The sequence below is a fragment of the Lepisosteus platostomus genome, chromosome 17 (genome assembly GCF_059453375.1).
Source record: "Lepisosteus platostomus isolate fLepPlt1 chromosome 17, fLepPlt1.hap1, whole genome shotgun sequence".
In the NCBI taxonomy this organism is placed as follows: Eukaryota; Metazoa; Chordata; class Actinopteri; order Semionotiformes; family Lepisosteidae; genus Lepisosteus; species Lepisosteus platostomus.
The window spans coordinates 193,874-217,966 of NC_142627.1; the positions used below are offsets into that span (position 1 = coordinate 193,874).

Genomic DNA, 24,093 nt, shown 5'->3' on the forward strand with positions numbered 1-24,093 from the left:
ATAAAATTGTTGCAATTTTGTTCTTGTTTGTAGGCGGTGATATTCTGACAACAATTGATTTAAAGACAATCTGTCAAACTGCAATGAAATACAATATTACGCTGGGTAAACGTTCCGAGAAAATTTTTAATTTGCTGAACAGAGTGGTGAACATTATTATGCAGAAGACAAAGATAACGATTTACGTTGCATTGCCAGATTGTGAATCAATAAAAATATTAAATTAAACACGGGTTTGCGATTTAAATGGAAATGGCGGTGACGGGAACGCTTAATCTAAATAAAAATAAAATAAATAAAACAGGTTTGGATAGTTAATAACCACTTTTTATGTGCGAAACACGGGTGATTTTTCTTCCTCCTGATCAGTTTAGAAATCTGTGTACGCTGTTAATGTTTTTACTTCCTAATTAAACTTTTAAAATACAGGTTTTGAATAGAAGCAGCATATGCTCATGTCTTCCTGCTATGTAGAACAGATCAGCAAGTTTTTTTTCTCCAATCAGAGGGGTGTCAGATGGTGTCAGCCAATCACCATTCTGAAGCCTACCGTAATCTCTGGTATAGGGGTAGCCCAGAATTCTGTCGCATTTTCATTTTAGGAAATTATGAAACGCTCAGTTAAAAGCAAGGAAGATTGTCCGTTATAGTGGACATAAAAACAAGAGTTTGCTGCGGCATTATTGGAAACCCAATTTTAACACAAATCGCCGACATTATATCCTAGAAGACGCAGAAAGAAAATGCAGACGAACTAGGGATTGGACAGTTTCCAAGTGCTTGTACAATCAATGGAAATGTTCGAATAAATGTGCAAAAGAAAAAAATAATTTATTCCTTTATCATATTGGCTAGCTTAATGTCCTCTCTTTGCTAGTTACCTGTGGCTGTGTTTCTGCGTTGCGTAGCAATGAGTGACTATATTCTCAGGCGGAGGAACGTAAACAGCTTAATTTTTGTGTTAAATAATTTTTTTAAATTAAAATTCATTCTATACAGCAATCGCATATTTGGGGACCATTTCATAAAACTTTGATGCTTAAAATATTTAGGGAGAAATGGAAGACTGGTGTGGATTTTTTCTTTAAACTACCAAGACCAGCCATATACATATACAGTAATATGTTTATGTTCCTAAATAATATTGTTTATGACCTTGCATGCATTATGCTCCTCTTCTTTTTATGCTCGGCTACTAAAAGTTCCCTTTAGTGGTAAAATTCCATATATTCAATACTAAGTGGATTAAAACGTACACAGTAAAGAGATTAAATGATTAAATCTTTTCACTACCGACCAATGCACCACGGGTGCCCCTGTTGGTCATTTTGGCCAGCCAATCACGTACTGCGGTACAACACGGTGGCTTGTGGGTAGTTGCGTCCGGTATGGGTTTGTACCGTGCATTTTGAATGGCTGCATCTGTACATCAAGACCAAAGATTGGCCTCAGATAATATCCAGCGACTCCTTCATATAACTGATCATATAATAATCTCAAGTCTTTTGTTCGCTTGGAATGGGAATATCTCTTGGGCTGTATTGGATCACTTTGGACTGGGCAAAGACTTAGTAGATATGATTACAGTCTTATACTTCAATCTGTCAGTGATGATAATTAATTTCAACACAATTTTCAATCTCCAGCCGGACTTGTCAGGGTTGTGCATTTTCTGCACTCCTGTTTGCTCTATCTGGAATCCTGGAATACTACAATCTGTGAGAAATACAGGTACTGTAGATGTATTCCCTGAGTGCAGGACTGAATACTTGAAACAGTAGGTTAAACCTGCTGTATATCCAATATGCAGTGCTTTAAGTCTGCAGTTGCATGTGACTGGGCCTGGTGTTTGTGGAGCTGGAATAATCCATAGAGGGGTCCATAACCATGTTGAAATCAGAGCCGAGCACTATTTTAAAATGAGACAAATGTAACACTCACAAGTCTTAAAAACCAAACTTTGCCCTTATAATCATACAAACCCTTTGAAAAATGTATCAAGAAGGTCCAGGGAGACAAGATATTGACAGTCATTACTATACAGTATATAAACATGTCTGATGCTCATATCATATGCATACAGCATTGGAACCTACAATAACAAGATGGTTATATTGAAGCAGTTATCCTTAGAGATACCTTGCAAAGTTTTAAATTGAACTGATGGGAGGATAAAGCGCACAGCATGGGCTAACTGCTGACAGGCAAGGTCACCTCTGGATTATTGGAAAACACGACAGATGGAGTTCAAAGACAATGCTTACTGTGCTCTTTTATACAGTGAAACAAACGATACAAGATACAGTCCCACGTGACTCTCTACTTGCATTGTGGCTATATATGGTCATTCTAAAAGGCTGACCATTACGTATATATCCTTTACTGCTGGCCTGCGTGACAAGCAGACCCTTCTGCTGAATAAACCATTTGTTCCAGGAGAGGTCACTCGGTCATTTCCCTGAGAACTATGTCAGCTGTGCATAAAGACACCATATGGCTAAGTTATCTTTTGAGACCAGATATCCTGAGACGGATTTAGTAAAATGTAAGTAAAAAGATACATAGTTAACAAGTTATAATACAAACTTCTAGTAAGAACTTTTAGTTAATTCCCTCAGTTCCTTTACCCCAACCATCCCACACGCTTCAAGCCACACCTTCTTTATAGGAGTCTGTAGAAAGACTCCTCAAGGTGACCGTGTAACCCTGAGCAGTATAACTGAATACATGCTAAATACTGTATATAAAGAGTTAATGATGTTCAGATGTAACAAGTCATTAGGCAAAACATTTTCTGAGGAAATGCATACTACAACATTCTCAGTGGTTTACTTTTTTGTTTTCTTGGACTTTAAATTTAAATCACCATTACTCATAACCAGTATATCACCTTGCAACTCACAACTAATAACCCACTGAAGCTAAGCAGGTGTGAGCCTGGCCAGTGCCTGCATGGGAGACCTCCTGGGAAAGCTAAGGTTGCTGTTGAAAGAAGTGTTAGTAGGACCAGAAGGGGGCTCTCGGTCGTCTGTTTGCATCCTAATGCCCTAGTATAGTGATGGGCACACTATACTGTAAAAAAGGGCTGTCCTTTGGTCCTTTGGAATGACCTGTTGTGGGTGTCCCAGGGTATTCTCCAAGATAAAACTTGATAGACTAAAGTGTAAGGAAAGGTAATGCATTTGTGATGATAAAATTGCTGGGGAAATGCATTGTTAGAAAGGCATTTTTTTACTTCTGGGTACAACAGTTAGGCTGTTTTAGTTTTGTCATCACGTGTTAGGAGTGTAAAGCAAACCAGGCGAATAGCTAGCTCTCTTTCTGGAGCTTACAATAAACCTGTGGATCAAAGGTCTCTCTAAAGAACTGGGGTAAGGCGGTAATCAAATTACCTACTGTACCCGTAAACAAGCCTTTTCAGAACACTTCTCAGATCACACATACATTTCTGTATTACAGTACTTATTTTTCCATTACCAGTCACTCTTCCAAACAAGACTGTATTGAAAATAAAACCTATAACCCATAATCAGGTCTCAAAAACAGAGCTGTGTTTGCTGCATCCTTTTTTTGTTGCGATTCTCAGCCTCAAGTAATAAGAGCTGTCTCATAATGCAGGGGTTGAGCTAATTAGACAACCCCCCTCTGAGTGATTTCTGGCCAGTGTTGTTGTCCCACATGTCATGTCAAGAAATGTCACAAATCAAAAGAGGCCATTCAGCCCAAGCTGATGTTTTCAAGTACATATTTGATCTAAGGATCGTATTCAACCATTTCTTGAAATGGTATCAGTTTCATCAACATCACTAGGCAGCCTGTTCCAGACCCCCACAGCCCTTATGTGTAAAAAAGTGTTTCCTACTCTCAGTTTTAAATGCATTTCCCAGTAATGTCAGTTTGTGTTCTCTGTTAGGGTTTCACTGTTGACTCTGAGGAAGTCCACTGGAGTGACTTTATCAATGCCTTCAAAGATTTGAAATACTTTAATTAAATTGACCTTTTGAGATGCTCAAGAACTTAGTATATAACCTGCTTTAACTGCAAAGTTTTTTCTTCTAATGAGAGACAGCACAGATTTTCAGCTCCTTAGGGTAAAGTGTGGATCCCATCTTAAATTCCAGGCTGGGCTCCACGCCAGGTGGTGGGGAAATTGTGAACCTCTGAAGAAAAGAAGTGAAGAATAGGAACAACTCCATCCGAGCCAGTTGCTCCCCCAGACACACCCTCTTTCCTAGAGGAACAGAAGGTAGTTTAGGACTTGAAAGGATTTTTCATTTTACATTTTACAGCATGGAAAATGTATCTGCTTAAAATATCTAGATGTATTATTCTTATAATAAAATGTCTAGCGTATACTGTATTAGGTTACACTAATGTTTACCTGCAGAAAATGGCATAAATGCATCCCTTCTGACAAACTTCCCATTTTCCTCTAGAAAGTGTTCAGGATTAAAATGGTGTGGTGTTTCCCACTCATTCTTGTCAAAAAGCACAGAAGTTAAATTTCCAAAGATCTGTGTACCCTAAAAAAATAAATTACAACTTTAAATATCTATCAACTTTAACAATAGTACTCAAAACACTCTTAACAATAACATACAGCACTGAAAAGGAAATGATATTTGATACAAATGTCCAGAAAGGAAAGGAATCGTGCTAATGAAATGTAAATTCCATGTCAGTATCTGATATCATTATAAGCAAAGCCATTATGTAATCTCTTTTTATAAGTAAAGAAAGTTCAAGATTCATCTAGAGTGATTAATTTCTTGTGACTTTATTTTAACTACTTAAAACATTTCCCTATTCAATGTATTGACCTATTTATTAGTTGAACTTTAGTACAACAGTTTCATTGTATGATTTATGACCTACTTAGAATAAGCAACATGCATTCTGTAAAAATATATGTATTTTAACATGAAAGTTTATTTCACTTGGAATAACAACATCCAAGAGTTAAGTGTAGTGAATTTATATAGTGTTTTAGTCACAGTAAAGTTTGCTCAGCCTGCTTGGCTGAAGGCCAACCTCTGAGCATAGGACAACAAGGCTACGACCCCCATGTGGAGTTAGAAGTGGTCAAGGGGCAGCTGCAAAGGTGGAAATGGGAAGGAGGAGGCATACAAAAGACATTTGCGAGGGAATTATGAGGATTTATTGTTTTTATGTTAGGAAATGATGTCAGGAATGATTACAAAGTTGGCTGAGGTTGATTGAAACTAGCTGCTGTCATTCCTCCCAAACTTTCATTATATACTCCATTAGTCTTACCTTTGGAAGAACGTAACCTCGTACAGTAATATCTTTTGTTGCCATCCTGGGCAGGTTCAGAGGAATAATATTGCCCATCCTCTGGACTTCATGGATCACAGCATCAGTGTAGGGCATGTTAGCACGGTCTGCCATAGAGGGCTGCCGTCCCTGTCCAATGACTCTGTCTATCTCATCCTGGACCTTCTCTGTAAAAATCAACAGAGTAAGTAAAGAGGAAATCTTTCAATAGATTTATCTATTAAGCATAACATGAGCCCAAGTGAGAGATCTTTATTAGACTTAATGTACTGTATATACTATGAATTTATATAGCCAACTGAGAGGGTGGTGGAATGAGACAAGTTCAGATTCTTGTCTCAACTATACTTGCCATCAGATAGAGATAGAGGGCAGATCCTCTGTTATGCAAGTAACGCCAGAGGGAGAGATAGAATGGTTGACCTTTTGCAGTGGTTTGACACTTGCGTTTTGGAAGAGTCCCAGAACAGACTTGGTTTTGTTGCTGGTACACAGTTTAATTATACAGTTGTACAAATCTGTACAAAGAGAACTAGGCTTTTGTTTTGTTTGATTTTTGTGGTGTCGGTTTATTTCTCCCCACGCTGTAACCTAAAGAGCTTTAACTCTGTATCACATCTGTTTTGTGTATCTGTTGTACCTTGAACAGCCCAAAAATGTTTATGACATTCTACTCCATGTGTGATAAAATATGCTTTCCTGAAAGAAGAGCCTGCACTGAATCAACCTTGCACTGAAGGCCAAGATATGAAAATGTCAATTTTCAATATGTAATTTAGACAAAAAGATCATCGCACTTGACTTACTCTGTATCTCTGGGTATTTGGTCATGAAGAGGAGAGCCCAGCATAGTGTGGTTGCTGTGGTTTCTGTCCCAGCCACAAACAGATCGAGAACACAGAAACATAGGTTTTCCTCATCAAATTTTGCGTCAACATCATCTTTACTCTGAAAGTGGAAAAACAAATCCTGTTTACTAAAATATCTTACGTTTCAAAGTACTCAAAAACGAAACATTGGACATTCCACAGTTTTAGGAAATATTTTTGTGGACATCCTGGGAACAGTCAGAAGAATATTCTATACTGTATATCCCTTGGAATTTAATGCATTTAAGTTGTGGAATATATTGTGGAAAATATTCTTGTAGGAAGTGTATGGATATATCAAGATATATTGCTATAAATGGTAAACTGATTGATAAAAACCTGGGAAGCATTATTTACCTTCCATTAAATGGGGAAAATACAAGGACGATTCTTTAATAAGACCCTTAAGGATGACTAAGCTAAGCTTTAAGAAAAACATGATTAAACCAACACTGATACTTGCAAATAATAAAAATTGAGATTCATGAATTGTGTGGACATAAGCCAGGAACTGCAGTAACTAAAACAAGTTATTCAATTTCTAAGTTCTGCAGTCTTATTCCTATTTTTTCCAGTAACATAGGTCAAAAAGTTGGGCCCTAGAAATGCCATAAGAGACAGAAAAATAATAAAAAAACACCATTATCAGACATAAATGAGGAATCTAAGAAAATGGCCACATTATAAGAATAGCAGCAAAGAAACATTACTTAATAATAATAATAAACTTTATTTTATATAGCACCTTTAAAGGTGGCTTCTCAAAGCGCTTAAAAGCTTACTTAAAAGCAAATAAGGATATCTATCTTAGCTTGGTAAGCATTTGGTTCCATCTCTGTTAGACAAAAACACTTTATCAATTGAAGCATACTGTATGTAGCAATTAATCAGAGCTAGAATATTGTTACACTTGTTCACTGAATAACTGCAACACCTAAGGAATTAATACACGATGACATGGAAGACTTCAAAAGAATGACCGATCCAGAATAATTAAATGATTATGTCACAGCTGTCATATATCAAGGAAGCAGCAGTTAAGATGATTGCATTTAAAAGAATAGTATCTGAAACACTGTATAAGTAGTTCTGTATGGTATCAAGATATCAGGTGCAGATGGCTATAGTTGAAACTTTGATAAAGGTCAGGGGTATTAACTAGCAGTTGAAATCAATAGCAGCCAGGGACAGGTATAAGGAAACTGAGAACTGTCAGCAAGCAAGATGCTGGTGTTTAGCTGAATGGTTGACTGGGAGATTGCTAGTACAATGAACACTGGGATAGGATAAACAACACTGGGGTATACTGAGAATTAGAGTCCCCTTCCCCCTAATTTTCATTATCAACTCCGATAAACAGTCACTTTGACTTGAGGTTCCTCATTTTTTAAGATAAACTGTAGAAGTTTCATGGAAAAGCAGTGCAATTCTAGCCAACTGCTCAACTACCTGATATGACTGGACTATGGCTTTGGTTTACCTTTTCAATCTCATCCAGATAGCAGTCAATATAATCTCTGGGGCAGGATGGATTCCAGTCTTCTTTGTGAGCCTGGATCTCTGATTTCACAAATGAAATCACATTCTTCCAATTTGAAAAGATAGTGTGATGAGGCCCAGGAACTATCTTCATTATTGTAGGGAACACATTATACAGCTGCACAAGAGAGAACCATTATGACACTAACATTTATGCATCATAAATCACCATGTATTTTCTTTTTTAATTGTGTTTCCATCTGATGTACCTACTTTTAATTGTGGTAAAAAGTTACAGCAATGTTTCCATGTTTCCCAGCATCTTCACATTTCTTAAGGTCTACTATGAATGTGATAGCTTTATAAAATACACAACTAATTTTAAATTCACAGCCTTGTGATGACAGATTAAATTATGATGATGGTCGTGGTATGCTGGATTGAACTGCACAGATTTTCAAGGGAACTGATGTTTTAGGAACATTCTGTCCAGAGAAGTTTGTCTGTCTCTTGATCTTCAATTTAACAATTCAGGGAGTGCGTTATGTAGCCCTTTTTACATACATAAAACACATTACTGAGAACACAAACCAGGGACAGTATCTAAACACTTCACTGGAAAGCCAAAGACTTTCATGGAAATGTTATTTGAATCTTCTCATGGTTACATCAAGGAAAAGAAAAACATGCTGTTTTCACCTGGGCCCACATGGTAACCTGCATTTTTAATGTTACGTCAATCAAATGCAGCAGCTCCTGAAAGCGTCTGTCTGTGTACTCATACCGGTTTCCAAACACCACAGAGCAGATTATGTTAGATACAGCATTGTGAATGATGAACTGGGGATCAAAGGGCCTCCCTAAAATGGCACATAACAAATGATACATCAGTGTACAGTAATAGTACAAGCTGCAAACTACAGTAAAGTTTGATCACAGATATCCCTATGCTGGTTTGAGATAAAGAATCAAAAGAACAAAAGAAATGTTCCAAACAATAGGAGAGTCTTTTGGATTATCTGTGGTGTTCAGTTTCTAGTAATTAATTAATCCAAGGATCTAATCCAGCTATTTCTTGAAGTAATCCAGAATATTGGATGCAAGATCACGAGGTAATAGTTTATTCTAGACTCACACAATGGCACAATCCTTTAGCCCTTCATTTAAATACTTAAAAGAAGTGTTTAACTATAAAAGCTATATATACAGATGCAGCCATTCAAAGTGCGCGGTACAGACACGTACCGGAGGTAATTGGCTACGGCGTCGCGCATCGTGACGCAAGATGACGCAGGGTACCGCGGTACGTGATTGGTTGACCGACAGGGGCACTCGTGGTCCGTTGGTCTGTCGTAGAAAGATTTACAGTAAACGTCTTTACTGTGTCCATTGTAGTATTTAATATTTATATGGAATTTTACCTCTGAAGGGAAATCTTAGTGCCTGAGCATAAAAAGAATAGGAGCATACTGCAACGCGTGTGAAGTCCATAAACGATATTAATTTTGGAACTTAAACATACAGTATATGGCTGGTCTCGGTACTTTAAAGAAAACATACACACCAGTATTCCATTTCTCCCTAAACATTTTAAGCATCGAAGTCTTTAACTAACGTGATACCGGAGTCAACAAGCATACCTTTAGAATTTGATTAATAGGGAATATAATATTATTATATTCGTGTACTGCGACAGGGCTGTGTAGGGCTGTTTCGCCTCCCTGTTCATGCAAGTTGTCTTGTAGCCTGCTGGTCTACGTGCCTGACTAACAACTGGCAGGTTGTGTGTTCAAATCCAGCTGGTGCTGGACTTTTTGTTTAACAAACATTTCTTCGAAAAAATAGAATAGCAATATTATGGACAATCAATTGACTTTTATATTTCAAAATATCGCAATATGATCGATTCTAAGTCATTTTTGATAACAATGAATAGTCACCTTCTTCCCTTCTGACAACAGTCCCTGCTTCTGCTTCCTGCTTCTATTGTGTGTGTGTGTGCAACAGAGTAAATTTTTATAGAGAAATGGAGGCTGGACAGTATGCATTACAATATAAACATTTATATTGATTTAAATCGTGTTCTGATTTAAATCGCAAACGCGTGTTTAATTATATGTGTTTTTTAATCATAATCAGGCTAATGCAATATAAATTGATACAGTATCTTTGTCTTCTAAGTATCTTAATAAACTTTCAGCATAGCTTTCTACCCGTCAAGATTGATATTTCTTGGGATTTTGGGATCAAACGTGGAAGGATTAGATTGTAATCGTTTTTATTTGTCAAATACGTGATTGTATTTCTGAATGTTATGTGACACCTACAGTAGTTCACTGCTTTAAATACATCGAATTAAGAAAGTTATGTGTAGCCCTTTAGATCTTTTTTCTGAACTGGGGAAAATCTGATCATGTTTCTCTATAACAATAATAAGGACAAGACCAGAGTTATGGTTTTCCAGAAAAAAAGCCAGACCCCCATTAGTCTTCCTGAGATCGTCGGATTATGAACGAATAAAAGCATCTTATTAAAAACGCGTTTGCTTTTGTCTGGGTATTTACTTTGTAATCTGTGGTTTACATCTACTGTATTGTTTTGAGATGCCACTTTTAAAGGTGATATGTAAAATAAAGTTTTTTATTATTGTTATAGAGAAACATGATCAGATTTTCCCTGGTTCAGAAAAAAGACGATTAAAATCTGTAATCTTTCCAAGAAGTTTCTGCTTTGTGCTAAGACATTAACGAGTACAACCCCCCTCTCTGCGGGAGGGCTGGCTGTGACGAATTAAACCGGTTTCACGGGTATTTTCAATGTAGGAAGTACAGTAGGACAGCTCAAAAAAAAAACAGACATTGTGTGGTACAGCACGGAGCTCAGTCAATTCAAACAAGTTCAGTTTCAAAAGAACTGCAACGGACATAAAAACGGTGTATGTTAAAACTTTTAACAGGGCGTTTCATAATACACTTTTAATACACTCTTTGCTGTGCTCTTGAGGATCCTTGTGATATTTTGAGCTCTAGTTGAATGATAAGTGTCGCATTTTAAATCATTTTCGTAGTTAGAAATTATGAAATGCCCTGTTAAAAGCAAGGACGTTTTTATGTCCGTTGCAGTTCTTTTGAAACTGAACTTGTTTGAATTGACTGTGTGTGTTTTTCCTTTAAAGTACAGATTCCTGGAATCTGACTGGCTGACACCCCTCTGAAGTGGTTCCATAAAAACTGGTATACGGAAAAGAAAGCGTTGATAAATACAAGTGTCTTTTAATACACTCTTTGCTGTGCTCTTGAGGATCCTTGTGATATTTTGAGCTCTAGTTGAATGATAAGTGTCGCATTTTAAATCATTTTTGTAGTTAGAAATTATGAAACGCCCTGTTAAAAGCAAGGAAGTTTTTATGCCTGTTGAAGTAAAACAAAATGCCTGACAAAGTGTGGCTTGGACAGATTCCAAGTGCTTGTACAAATGTGCTAAAGAAATTATACTTTGAGTATACAGCTTGTCCAAAGTCATCCATTATTAATACTATTAGTAATATCTTCAGTAAAGGCTTTGATGCATAAATATTTCTGATAAAGGTAGGTTGTGTACTTTTGTCCAACTGAGCAATCTTGCTTTCATAAAATATACCAACATTTTAATGACTGATGATTAACATGCTGTAATACACAGTTCAAAATTAAAGGCTCAAATGCTGTAAATGAGAGGTTAAGCTCCCCCTGGCGGTTTTACAAGGCGACGCCGGATAGTTTCCGGCAGAGCGTCAAATGACGCGCGATTAACCGCGTGACACTGCGTGATACCGCGACACGCCCACCGGGGTATGCCGCGAAATACCTCACCCATTTTGAATGGCTGCATCTGTATATGGTACTGAAGTTATAGTGAAACAAATATGGATATGAGTACAAAGATGACACTGACAACATAGCTCATTGGAGAAATAACAGCCCTGTGCAAAGTAACATAACAGTTCACCTTTGGTATAACATTACAAGACACTCACACAAGTCATGGACAAAAATCAGTTGGGTCAGTAACAGATACCTTGCTCATCCTCCATGGCCTCATTCAGGAACCTGCACTCCTCCACAATGGTATGTTCCAGGCTCCTCTTGCCCACACCGAAATTCCTTAAAGTCATAAGGGAAAATCTTCTCTGCTGCATCCATAAGTAACCATTGGATAATACCAACCCTGCATGTTGTACATTATAGATTTATAAATAGGGCCTGCACCGATGTAACGTTTGTGTCCAAAGAGATTAAAAAGCGATAATTTTAATTTCTTAGAAATGTATCTAATATCTTTCATAATCCAATGAAACATGCATTTGTTTAAGAAAATGAACGTACATATACAGTACACACAAATATATATAATACAACTGCTTTTTGAAAACTGAAAATGTATACCACTAGCACTTCATAATCATGGTCCTAATAACACCCAACATTGATAAAGTACTTTTTCCAAAATGAAACTTCTTCACACTCACAGTGAGAACACTACATTTTTTTCTTCTTTATACTTTTAAGAACATAATTAACCTCCACCTGCTCCTTTTTACAAGCAAAAGGCTCAACAAAGTAGAGTATATTCTTAACCACAGTATTATAGTGGCTAATTGAGGGCAACAGAATTAGTGTCAGAATTAGATACTGCAACTTTGCGACTTCTACCATGGAATCTTTAGTGAGTGTATAGTGAAGAAAGATGTGAAGACGGGGGTTTGAATTTAATCCTTTCTGTAGGGGGTTTAGACTTCTAAGTCACAAGCTGGGGTTTATGGCAGGAAAGGGGGTTAACTGATAAGTATTGCAGATGCAAGCTAGGAACCCCCCTGGGTGTAATGTTAAACTGACCATTTGTCCAGAACATCGTAAACTGGCCAAATACCATGAACCCCCCTCTTTACCATCAGACCGAGTGACGTCAGAAACGGAGAAGAAAACACTATATAACCCAAAAGTTTGTAACAGTACGTTGAACAATACTTCAGTTTTGTTGTTTCTTGCGGGGAAACAAGACTTCGGCTTTATTGTTCCTTGCATGCAATAAACTCATCTGTTTTACTTCATTTCGGGATCAAGAACCTTATTTCTTCTGTTACAACAAATTTGGCGTAGTCGGCGGATGCTCCAGAAGGCGCAGAACTTCCCATCGGCAGGAGAGACGGTCAGCGCTCACATTACTAAGAGGTAAGGACTCCTCTTTTTAACAAAAAAGTCCCGACTCTCTCTGACCGATTGGGAAATCTCTGCTCCCTGCGAGAATCACCCGAGATGACGGAGTAAACGTGAGTTTCTGAATTCTTCTGGCCCGGGGAAGACACCGGTGTATGTAATGGGTTGTTTGCTGCAGGCCCAGAATTTGGTCTGGCAGGGGTTCCGCGGTATTGTGTACAGGCGCCCGGAGTTCTGAAGGTCAGAACTGGTTTGGGCCTTAATTGCGCCTGGAGTTCTGAGGCTCAGAATCGGTGTGGGCCTTAATTGCGCCCGGGGTTCTAGAGCAAGTGGTGCATTAAATGCACGTAGTTCAGGACTGGTGTGGGCCTTAATTGCGCCCGGAGTTCTGAAGGTCAGAACTGGTGTGGGCCTTAATTGCGCCCGGAGTTCTGTGGCTCGGGATCGGTGTGGGCCTTAATTGCGCCCGGGGTTCTGGAGCTGAGTGGTGCATTAAATGCACGTAATTCAGGACTGGTGTGGGCCTTAATTGCGCCCGGAGTTCTGAAGGTCAGAACTGGTTTGGGCCTTAATTGCGCCCGGAGTTCTGTGGCTCAGGATCGGTGTGGGCCTTAATTGCGCCCGGGGTTCTGGAGCTGAGTGGTATATTAAATGCACGTATAATCCAGGATTGGTGTGGGCCTTAATTGCGCCCGGGGTCCTGAGATTAGCTACGCCTTGATCGTGCACGGATTGGCGTGGCGTGGTTTTTTTGTTTTAAAGGAAACAGGAGTAGAAAAGATATATATGTATGTATGTTTTTGGTGTTTTCCTTGTTTGTGAAATACATATACACACGCACGACACTAACATAAACACACCTCATAATAAAAGAGCAAAGCATTAAGTAGCAGGATTTAAAGGACGTTGAGACCCGAGAATCGCCCTGATTGAGCTCAGTGCGTAAGTCCACCCCGGGGCAAAAGCAGCGATGCTGGCATTCTGGGGATGGTGAATTACTGATCAAGAAAGGGGGTTTTTGAGGTCTCGTTTCTTACCTGTGAACAGTGCGGTGTAAGTCCTCTCTAAAGTCTCGGAGAGGCATTTAGATCTGGAGGTAACAGACGCCCTTAGCTGAATGAGTGCAGTAATGCACAGGTTTTTCAAGTGAAAGCATCCCCTTACTGTATGAGCTGTTACCTCACACACGACAAAAGTAAAAGAGACCGAACATGTGTGCTAACTGATGGTTTGAGAAAGTGGTGGAAGGGTCCGTTTATATATCGGAAAAGTGCAAGTTGACGGAAAAGAAGGAGAAAAATATGGAAAAAGCTAAGTTTGTCAGAGGGAATTTGGGGCGAAGACGCCTGTAAAGAAAGCATATGAGTATTGATTGGCAAAAGCACAAGCATGTAGCTCCCACCCTGGTGCACGGCCGGCACCAGTGGTGGCAGATACATGAAAAAAAAAAAAGAAATTGGGATGTGATTTAAAAGTGTGTTTACGGGGAAAACAAAAACCCGGAAGAAAAGATACTTTACTCGCTACGAAAGAGTATAGAAAAAAAGCTAAAAGAGCCAGTACAGGAGAATGAGAAACTAAAGAAGGAATTAACTCCTGGTCACGCTGCACTGGTTAATGTGCTACAGCCGGCGACTAAGTTATATCCTGCTCTCCCACAGGGAACAAACAGGCAGGAAACGAAAATAATTGGGATCAATTCCCACAGTGGCCATATGGAGAAGGGGGGTCTGATTGGGATAACACTTGGTATGAGTGTGATAAAGACGGATCAGGGTCTCCCCTGTTAGAGGGAGGGCGCCCGCAGATCTGTACTCTCACTCGAAGAGGGAAAGGACTTGATGTAGCAGGGGCTGGCGCCATTGATGACAGCGCCACTCTAACACTGTCTCGCACCCCGTCGAGGGGGTCTGCACTCGCACCTACCTTCCCTGATTCCCCCATACGATCAAATCCAAAACCGTAAGATATTGACCGGTGGGCTAAAGTACCGCACCCGAAATTAGAAATGCAGCGAACCTGGAGTGCGCTTCAGGAATTAAAAGGATTCATGTAGAAGTAAAACAAGAATACAGCACATTGTATTACGAAGAGAAAAATATATTCTCGATGTGTATGTGTGTTTTATGAATTTGTGTGCCGGCATGTATGTGTGTAACTGTGAGTTTTGGTATACTAAATGACGGTGTGAGTGAGACGTAACTAAAGAGACTTGACGAAAATCAACTTAAGGAGATTGGAAAATATAAGAGCGTCTGAAACATATAAGTACAGTACAGGTGGACGTAAAAGTAGTTAAACAGTTTTTGTATTTTTATACAATTAGTTGCAATAATGGAAACAATTTGGTTTTATTCGAATGTCTCGAAACCAGACATGCTGAAACGCTGTAGGTTTAGAATCGAGACTGGGGAGAATAACGTCTTGTGAGAAAATCTGTTTACCTAACGATTAGATCCTGTAAATCCCTTGTAGCCTCCCTAAGTCTGTCCCAGTCCAGTGGTTAAAAATGTACTGTTAATGGAGTGTTGGTTTCTCTGTTAGGGGATACTGGAGCACTACTGTCATGCTTGTTTCACTCCTCTGTTCGACAGTGTGCTATAGATTAATGTATATGGGAAGACGGCAGGAGGCCACAGGAGTATTGGGACAGCAAGTTTTACTTGCCGAGTACCAGATTTTAATGGGTGGTTTTATTCCAGATCTATTGGGTTGGAATATTATGCATTACAAAGAATGACTATCCAGAACAGGGTATCACGTGGCTTCAACTGGCTGTGATCACTCAGTATGTTGATGGTATTCTGAGTGCTTCCCCTGACGAGGAAACCCACAAGTCTGAGTTGCTTCAGCTTTAGAGTGTCTAATAGAAGCAGTTATGATAAGGCCCTTTTGTGTCTAGCATTGTGAAATTTTAACAGGGCCTGGGTGCAATGTTTTTACAGGGTGAGCACAACTCTTAACAGATCTGCTTAAGGGGGGAGTGCAGTACAAGGACAAGATTGCCTTGGTTCCCGCAGCAAAAGCCGCCTGTAATAATTTGAAACAAGCTCTCTTACAGGTGCTGAGACTGGGGTTTCCTCAGATGGATTAACCATTCCTTTGTATTATTGCAAGTTGCTGACAGAGGCCACCCAAGGAGCCCGCGAGCAGGTCCTGGAGGCGTGGGGACCACCACCTGAAGGAGGGCACAACCTCATCCCAGGAGAGTGGGTGTGGATCAGGAAATTTCCTTCACAGGTTCTCCAGCCCAGGTGGGACGGACCCTACCAGATCCTGTTGACAACCGAGTCTGCGGTTCGAGTGGAAGGAAAAGATCGCTGGATCCACGCGCCACACTGCCGACGAGCCTCATCCCCATTTACAGACTCAGAATGAAATCATTTCTGTTTACAACAATAATTGTTGCTGTAGGACTATGTTCCGCAGGAATTAATGATCATCTCTCCCACAAAGGAGAACATGGAATTAATTCCTTTTTAGGCCTCTCCTATTTGACAGCTAAGAAAACCAACCAAAGTGCCTGCTGGGTGTGTGCCGCATTACCCAAATATGTGCAGGGAGGACTTCCTATGGGAGCCATTCCTTGGCGTCTCGAGGAAGTCATAGGCATGATCATTTGGAGGGATAATTTAGGAGATTTTAATATGACAAACTATGGGGGTTGCCATAACACGACTTTAACCTGCACAACATTACAATAGCTACAGGAGCGAGGCTTAGAGCCCACGAGTTTCACAGGCTCTTACGCTCCTAAATATAACAGAAGCCATACACCACCATACCTGACTCTAAATAAGGAACGTGAGGAAACATATGTTTTCAGCACACTAATGGTCTGCACTTGGTTGGATGGAGTCGTTGCAACCTTACCATCGCTGCAAATATATCCACCTCTACCTTCCAAATTCCAGGATGGGATCGGCACACCCCACAATTCGGTATAAGCTTCTTATTTTCAGAGGCATGGGGAGCGCCAAACGGAACATCTTTCATTTGTGGAAAACGAGCCTACCCATGGTTGCCAGCCCAGTGGTCTGGCTCATGTTATTTAGGATATGTGGTTCCTCATATCCGTGTTCAAATCCACAGCCCCTTCGGACCTAACCACAGACCACAAAGAAAATTGGCTGATTGGGAATATTATTTAGGTATAATATTTCCACAAGCCGGCATCAACTTTCTGAGTCGAGAGTTAATTCAAATGGCCTCGACTTTAGAAGAATTAGCAAATTCTACCTCATCTAGTCTGAAGGCTGTTAATGATGAGATGGTAGCCCTCAGAACAGTGGCCATGCAGAACCGACTAGCTTTAGATTATGTACTGGCGGCCCAAGGAGGAACTTGTGCAGTAATTGGCACTGAATGCTGCACATATATTCCTGATAATTCTGAGCACATCTCAGATCTGGCCCAACACATTTACAATGAGGGACAGAAATATCAGGACTATTATAATGAAAATTGGGGAACTGGGTCTTGGGTAAAGTCTGTGTTTGGGGCCTGGGGTGGAACCTTTTTATAGTGTTTATCTGTAGGAATAGTATTGTTTATATGTATAATTGTAATCATCACGTTCACAAAAACATGTATCACATCTTGCTATAACCGTGGAACGTACAATGACATGGCAATACATACCTGTTCGCCAAGAAAGGAAATATCTGCCCTGACATTGTATGTATAAAAATAGGCTACACTGACGTATGCCATATTTTATAAGGGGGGAATGAAGAAAGATGTGAAGATGGGGGTTTGAATTTAATCCTTTCTGTAGGGGGTTTAGACTTCTAAGTCACAAGCTGGGGTTTATGGCAGGAAAGGGGGTTAACTGATAAGGATTGCAGATGCAAGCTAGGAACCCCCCTGGGTGTAATGTTAAACTGACCATTTGTCCAGAACATCGTAAACTGGCCAAATACCATGAACCCCCCTCTTTACCATCAGACCGAGTGACGTCAGAAACGGAGAAGAAAACACTATATAACCCAAAAGTTTGTAACAGTACGTTGAACAATACTTCGGTTTTGTTGTTTCTTGCGGGAAACAAGACTTCGGCTTTATTGTTCCTTGCAAGCAATAAACTCATCTGTTTTACTTCATTTCAGGATCAAGAACCTTATTTCTTCTGTTACAACAATAGTAAAGACCTTAGTGTATAGCTTTAGTAAAAGAATGGTCCCTGTCAACACATGAAGGGAGGTTGTAAATACCTTGTACAAAGTTGTGCTACTTACAAGTCATACAAGTCACCCAACACCAGTTCTATCTGCAACATTGAGCCACTGATTTTCTTCATCTATGTATAGCTTTTTAAATCAGATCAGGTTTGAGATGGAATGCTTATGAGCAAGATGCACATGTTCCTTACTTAAATCATTTACTGTAAATACCTTGGTTTTTGGTGAGCTCATCACCCATTGCAAATGGTGGACGGTCTGTCAGACTGCCTCCTTGATGAACCAAAACTTCTTTTACCAGTTTATAGCCGTTTACAATAACAAAGCGTCTTCCCAAACGGATGGTAAATACATCTCCATATTTTTCTGCAAGCTGAATGGAAAAGCAATTTTAAATCAAGGGAGATATCATTCATATGTCATATAACCTCAATAATTGAAAAATGGTTGAACTTTAGAGCTTACAAGCTGATTTTCTATATACTATTGAGAAGTGGAAATATAGTATTGTATTGTATAAATATTGCATGTGAAGTACATTAGATATTCAATTTAAATGTTCTAACAGCTTTTTATAGTATCATATTTGAGGAGAGCTGTAAATGCTTTTAGCTCAGCTGAAAAGTTGTGAAATACTTGAATATAATATGATAAATCATTGTTCACTAAGAAAAACAACACCTTAAAACTAAGTGTACTGAAAGGATTGTCAAGTGTTCAGTCAAACTTTGGCTTAACCCTCTTGGTGAGAGCTAAGATCATAGGAAGAGGATTAGGACCCCCATGCAGAGTTGTGAATATTTGGTGATGGTTTGATTAGAGAGTAGAGTCTATTTTAACACACTTACTATAACTGCCAATAATTATGAGTTTTCTGACCACTCTACTGGTGCTGTTACCAGAAAATCAGAAAAAAAAATTGTTACCAGAAAAAGTGCAATGTATTGTGGGAACATAGTTCTACGGGAAGGCAAGTTTGAAACCTCAAAATTCCCTTTTCTTTTTTATTACTTGAGCTGCACACATAAAATAAGATACCTATTTTTCTTGCTAACTCCTGATTTTAGAGAATGGAACTAATCATACAGGCGCAAAATCTTAACTCTTTAGTCTACACCCCAGTTGGTCAATCGTTGAAGACCTGACATGTCTTCAGATAAGTAAAACAAACTTTCATTTTGTTAGTGGAACAGTATCATGGCTAAAACATTTTTCTCCAGACAACTGCTTTATCTGGAGAAAAAAACAAATGGCAGCAAGGATTGCTCCTTTTGGAACTGATTCAATCCGAGAATTAGTTGTGAATCGGCAGTAAGCATGTCAAATATTTTGTTGCAAAGGAACAAGTAATAAGTTTATTCCATGCTGAAAAAAGGAGAAAGAAAACACGTTTCGGCCGTGGAGCCTTCTTCAGGTGTGTCATAAAATATTTTGTTGACAGGCCAAAGAAGTACGGTGGATTTATTTTCTTTAAATAAAACAATTAACAAAGGGTGTTAAATGAGAGGAAGTTATTTTCTCCTGAGTGATTCAGCCTTTATCTTTTACCTACATTTTATGTTGATAGATATCTAAACATCTCACATGACAGGCTGCACCCAGCTTAACCTCAAGGTAACACAATTCTGAGGATCTACAATGACACAGAATGGTGTTTATGCTACATGGACTATTATTAACCTCTTCATTCCACAGCAGTTTAAGATTCTCAAACATCTGCTAATGAAAAAAGACCCTTGATTAGAGCTATACTCATTTTCCAGTGTTTTCTCCAAGACATCTGCTGACATGGTGGCACAGCTCGGCTTGCTTTTCAGTAAGCAAAAGCAAAAATGTTCAAAAGGGTCTGCAAGCAGCGTGCAGTCTTTGGCAATGGGTTCATTTTTTCTTCCTACTGAATGAACAACAAAAAGAAAGATGTTCTTACATTCAGACACTTCACATTCACTAATTCAATAATAATAATTCACTAGGAACAAAAACATCAAAGAATTAAGCATATTGAAAGATTTACAGTACAAAGTGTTTCAGTCACAGTAAATCCTTCCAGCTATATTACTGTAACTGAGAAGGTGCTGCACTGACCATGAAGCAGCAGCAACCTGGAGCTACAGTACCTGCTCGAATGTAGGTAAAGCGAAAGTGGATCAGGGGCCAAGGAGATGACATCAGGAACAGCAGGGGAGGAGAGGAATGAACACAGGGCTGAAATGGACACCAAGAATAGAGACCCAAACAAGACAGGGTTGGAAAAGAGAGGAACTTAGACAGCAAAGGAGCAGATGGAGCACATGCAGGTACAGGCAGAAGGTGAAGAGCTGGAGATTCCTGGCCGAGACAAAAAAAGCAACAACTATTCACTTGGATCAGCAAACAGGAATATCCATTGCAAAGTGGGAAAAAAAGATAGGATAAAGCAGGGTCATATCACAGTCCATGCAAAAAGACATATGTGAGAGAGAGAGAAGGGGATCACATACAGTATTTATAGTGTATTAGAGGAAGAGGGAATGATGTCAGGATTGATTACACAGCTGAGTCTGATTGAACTTGGCTGTTGTCATCCCTCCCGAACTTCCATGAAACTGTAGTATATCTTGGTTCACTGCAGAAACGGTGTGGTGGCTCTGTGGCTAAGGATCTGCGCCTTTGGATTTTTAACAACCACAGACCCTTCAAAAGACATTTTGCACGTATTGCATTATTGTCCTACTCAATTTACCAACCACTGTTCTCTTGGTATTGTATGTTTCTAATAATCATTAACCACATTTATTTTAAATATTATACTTGTGATTACCACAGTATACAAAATAAAACAGTACTGTACTTGAAGTGTAGTGAAAAGTATGTTTCTTTATTTCATGATAGCAGTTCACTAGGAATAACACCACTTTAAAATTAAGCAGTTAAGCGTATTGAAACGTTTATAGTGTTTTAGTCACAATAAATACATTGCCATAGCCAGCTTGGCTGAGGGTAAACCCCCTGGCCATAGGACGAGGGGCTACGACTCCCATGAGGAGTGTCCAAAGGGCAGCTGCAAAGGTGGATACACGGTGGAGGAGGGTCGCAAAAGTAGTTTTAGAGAAAAATAAGAAGATTATGCATATTATTATTCTTATTATTATTGTTGTTGTTTTTTATGTGAGGAAATTACATCAGGAATGGTTACAAATTACTAACTGCTGAGGTTGATTGAACTTGGTTGTTGACATACCTTCCGGATTGTCGTCATAAACTCCATTTTAGTGTTATAAACCGAAACCAAAACGTCCAAAAACACGTTTTAAAGGACCCTCACATAACAACCCCCATCCCCCAAAACAGAGGAACGTTAACAATAATTCTCATAATATTACAGAGAAAACGAGTAATAAAAAGGCAAGTGGTAAACGAATTAAACTGGTCAGGCTTGAAAGTGCTGAAGGAGCTAATGTACTGAACAACTCCGCACAGACGCTGCCAAATCGGGTGGGGTTATTTTTTTTTCTTAGTTTCACCTAATATTATCTTACCCGTGTTCAGTCTCTGGTTACAAAACCTTAAACAAATATACAGTGTACCTTAGCCATATACAGATGAGGTTTCTCGGCATCAAAATCCCAGATATTTCCGAGGAAAGGTAGACCCATGGGACCTGGTGGAAAGTCTTTCGGCATCTTGTTTTTAAACACATCGCCGAGAACCAAAAACACGAAAGAAAATAACAGAATACTTCGAACGTCCAACCATTCCCAGAAGTAATGAAAGAAAATGCGAAGATACTCCATTATAAATAGATAAAATATCCGAAAGTGAAGTGTGTAAAGAAGTAGGTTTGCTCTGCGCTACGATTTAAAGTTCACTGTGCACTTCTGTTGTAATACCACTTGCTGACCACAGTACGCTGAGGCGTAGCACACATAGTGATCTTTGTGAATTGTTTTATAAACTGGGACACAGTCAACACATCCATGACGACGTTATTAAATGTCCTGTTACGCACCAGAAAATCTTAGAAAAAACGGCCTCCCCAAGGGGAAAACTTTAGCTTACTGTTTGGTAGTAATCCACAATTTCAGACTTGTTGCGCCAGCTAAAAAGTTATCAGAGACAGACACCATTAGAGTTAAGCTTGGGTGACTGCCCAATGTCCTTATTTTTTCTTGCAAAATTAATGTTTGCAAACGATAAGATATGGAAGCTCGTTTCCGCCAGGGAGTAAAAAAACGCACTATGGTACAGATGCAGCCATTCAAAGTGCGCGGTACAGACACGTACCGGAGGTAATTGGCTACGGCGTCGTGCACCGTGACGCGCGATGACGCAAAATACCGCGGTACGTGATTGGTTGACCGACAGGGGCACTCGTGGTCCGTTGGTCTGTCGTAGAAAGTCTTACTGTAAACGTCTTTACTGTGCCCGTTGTAGATATTGAATTTTACCACTGAAGGGAAATCTTAGTAGCTGAGCATAAAAAGAATAGGAGCATACTGTAACGCGTGTGAAGGCCATAAACGATATTAATTTTGGAACATAAACATACAGTATATAGCTGGTCTTGGTACTTTAAAGAAAACAATACACACCAGTATTCCATTTCTCCCTAAACATTGTAAGCTTCGAAGTCTTTAACGTGATACCGGAGTCAACAAGCATACTTTTAGAATTTGATTAAAAGGGAATATAATATGGAATCGCGTATCTCAAGAATTTAATAACGGTATGATTATATCCGTGTACTGTGGCAGAGCTATGTAGGGCTGTTTCGCCTGCCTGATCATGCGAGCTGTCTTGTAGCCTACTGGTCCAGGTGCGTGACTACCAGCTGGCAGGTTGTGTGTTTGAATCCAGCTGGTGCTGGACTTTTCATTTTTATTTATTTATTTTTTAATCGCGTAACATAAACATATTACCGTATGCAAACTGTACTGTATACAGTATGTATATGTATATTTAATGTCTTAACTGTGCCCGTTTAATTGAATTTAAAAAAAATTATTTAACACGAACATTAAGCTGTTTACATCTTCCGCCTGAGAACAGTCACCCGTTGCTACCCAACGCAGAAACACAGCCACTAACTAGCAAAGAGAGGACATTAGCTACCCAATATGATAAAGAAATAAATGATTATTTTGTTTATTTCTTTTGCACATTTATTTGAACATTTCCATCGATTGTACAAGCACTTGGAAACTGTCCAATCCCTAGTTCATCAGGCATTTTACCGGTCTGGCGCCGGTCTGTGTCTTCCAGGATATAATGCCAGCGAACTCTTGTTTTTATGTCCACTATAACAGACAATCTCCTTTGCTTTTAACCGAGCGTTTAATAATTTCCTAAAATGAAAATGATTTACTTTATTTCCCTCACGGGATCAATAAAAGTATCTATCATCTGTCTAAACTATGGGACAGAATTCTGGGGTCTCCCCATTCCAGAGATTACGGTAGGGCTTCAGAATGGTGATTGGCTGACACCATCTGACACCCCTCTGATTGGAGAAAAAAGACGTGCTGGTTTGCTATACATACTGTACCAGGAAGAGGATTTCTTTCTATTCAAAACGTGTATTTTAAAGTTTGTCTTATGCATAATAATATTCACTGCTCTGTCTAGCAAATTAATAATAAACTTTATTTTATATAGCGTTTTAAACGAATAAGTAATTAGATTGCTCATAAACCTAATCACTTGCTTTTTCTTTTTATTTAGGCTCAGATTTCAACTATAGATCGTATTATTAATAACCATAATAACAACCAACCAACAAAAACAACCATATAAACATAATACCAACCAAAAACATAGATAACAACCACAATACAAAATCAAATAATCAAACCATTTTACTCTCGCAAAGTCCTCCAATTATCATAATCCCGCCCCTTATGCAAAACCAAAACTTCCTCCCATCCCAGTTTATCCTGTTTATCATAAACAAAATCCACCTCAATTTTCAACATAAAGCATTACACAAAATCAAAACCTCAACACTCCATACTCAACAACGATAATTCACAAACAGCCAGAACATGTAACTACACATTCCCAAACAGACCTAATTTCCATAGCCCCGCCCCTTATGCA

General features: G+C 39.1%; 1 protein-coding gene across 2 annotated transcripts; it reads right to left on the minus strand.

The window, feature by feature from the left end:
* Positions 1-1,944: 1,944 nt before the first annotated feature.
* On the minus strand, positions 1,945-21,916 carry LOC148645908 (cytochrome P450 2J4-like). 2 transcript variants are annotated; one of them, XM_088609598.1, is made up of 9 exons: positions 21,585-21,915; positions 18,232-18,391; positions 11,700-11,849; positions 8,343-8,503; positions 7,645-7,821; positions 6,102-6,243; positions 5,275-5,462; positions 4,382-4,523; positions 1,945-4,231 (listed from the first exon to the last, which is right to left on the minus strand). In XM_088609598.1, exons 1-9 carry the CDS (start codon positions 21,789-21,791, stop codon positions 4,056-4,058), a joined length of 1,503 nt encoding a protein of 500 aa, XP_088465724.1. In that variant the 5' UTR covers positions 21,792-21,915; the 3' UTR covers positions 1,945-4,055. The 2 variants fall into 2 exon arrangements, with proteins under 2 accessions (XP_088465724.1, XP_088465725.1); XM_088609599.1 differs by lacking the exon at positions 4,382-4,523 and having other exon boundaries at positions 21,585-21,916.
* Between the last annotated feature and the right edge of the window lie 2,177 nt (positions 21,917-24,093).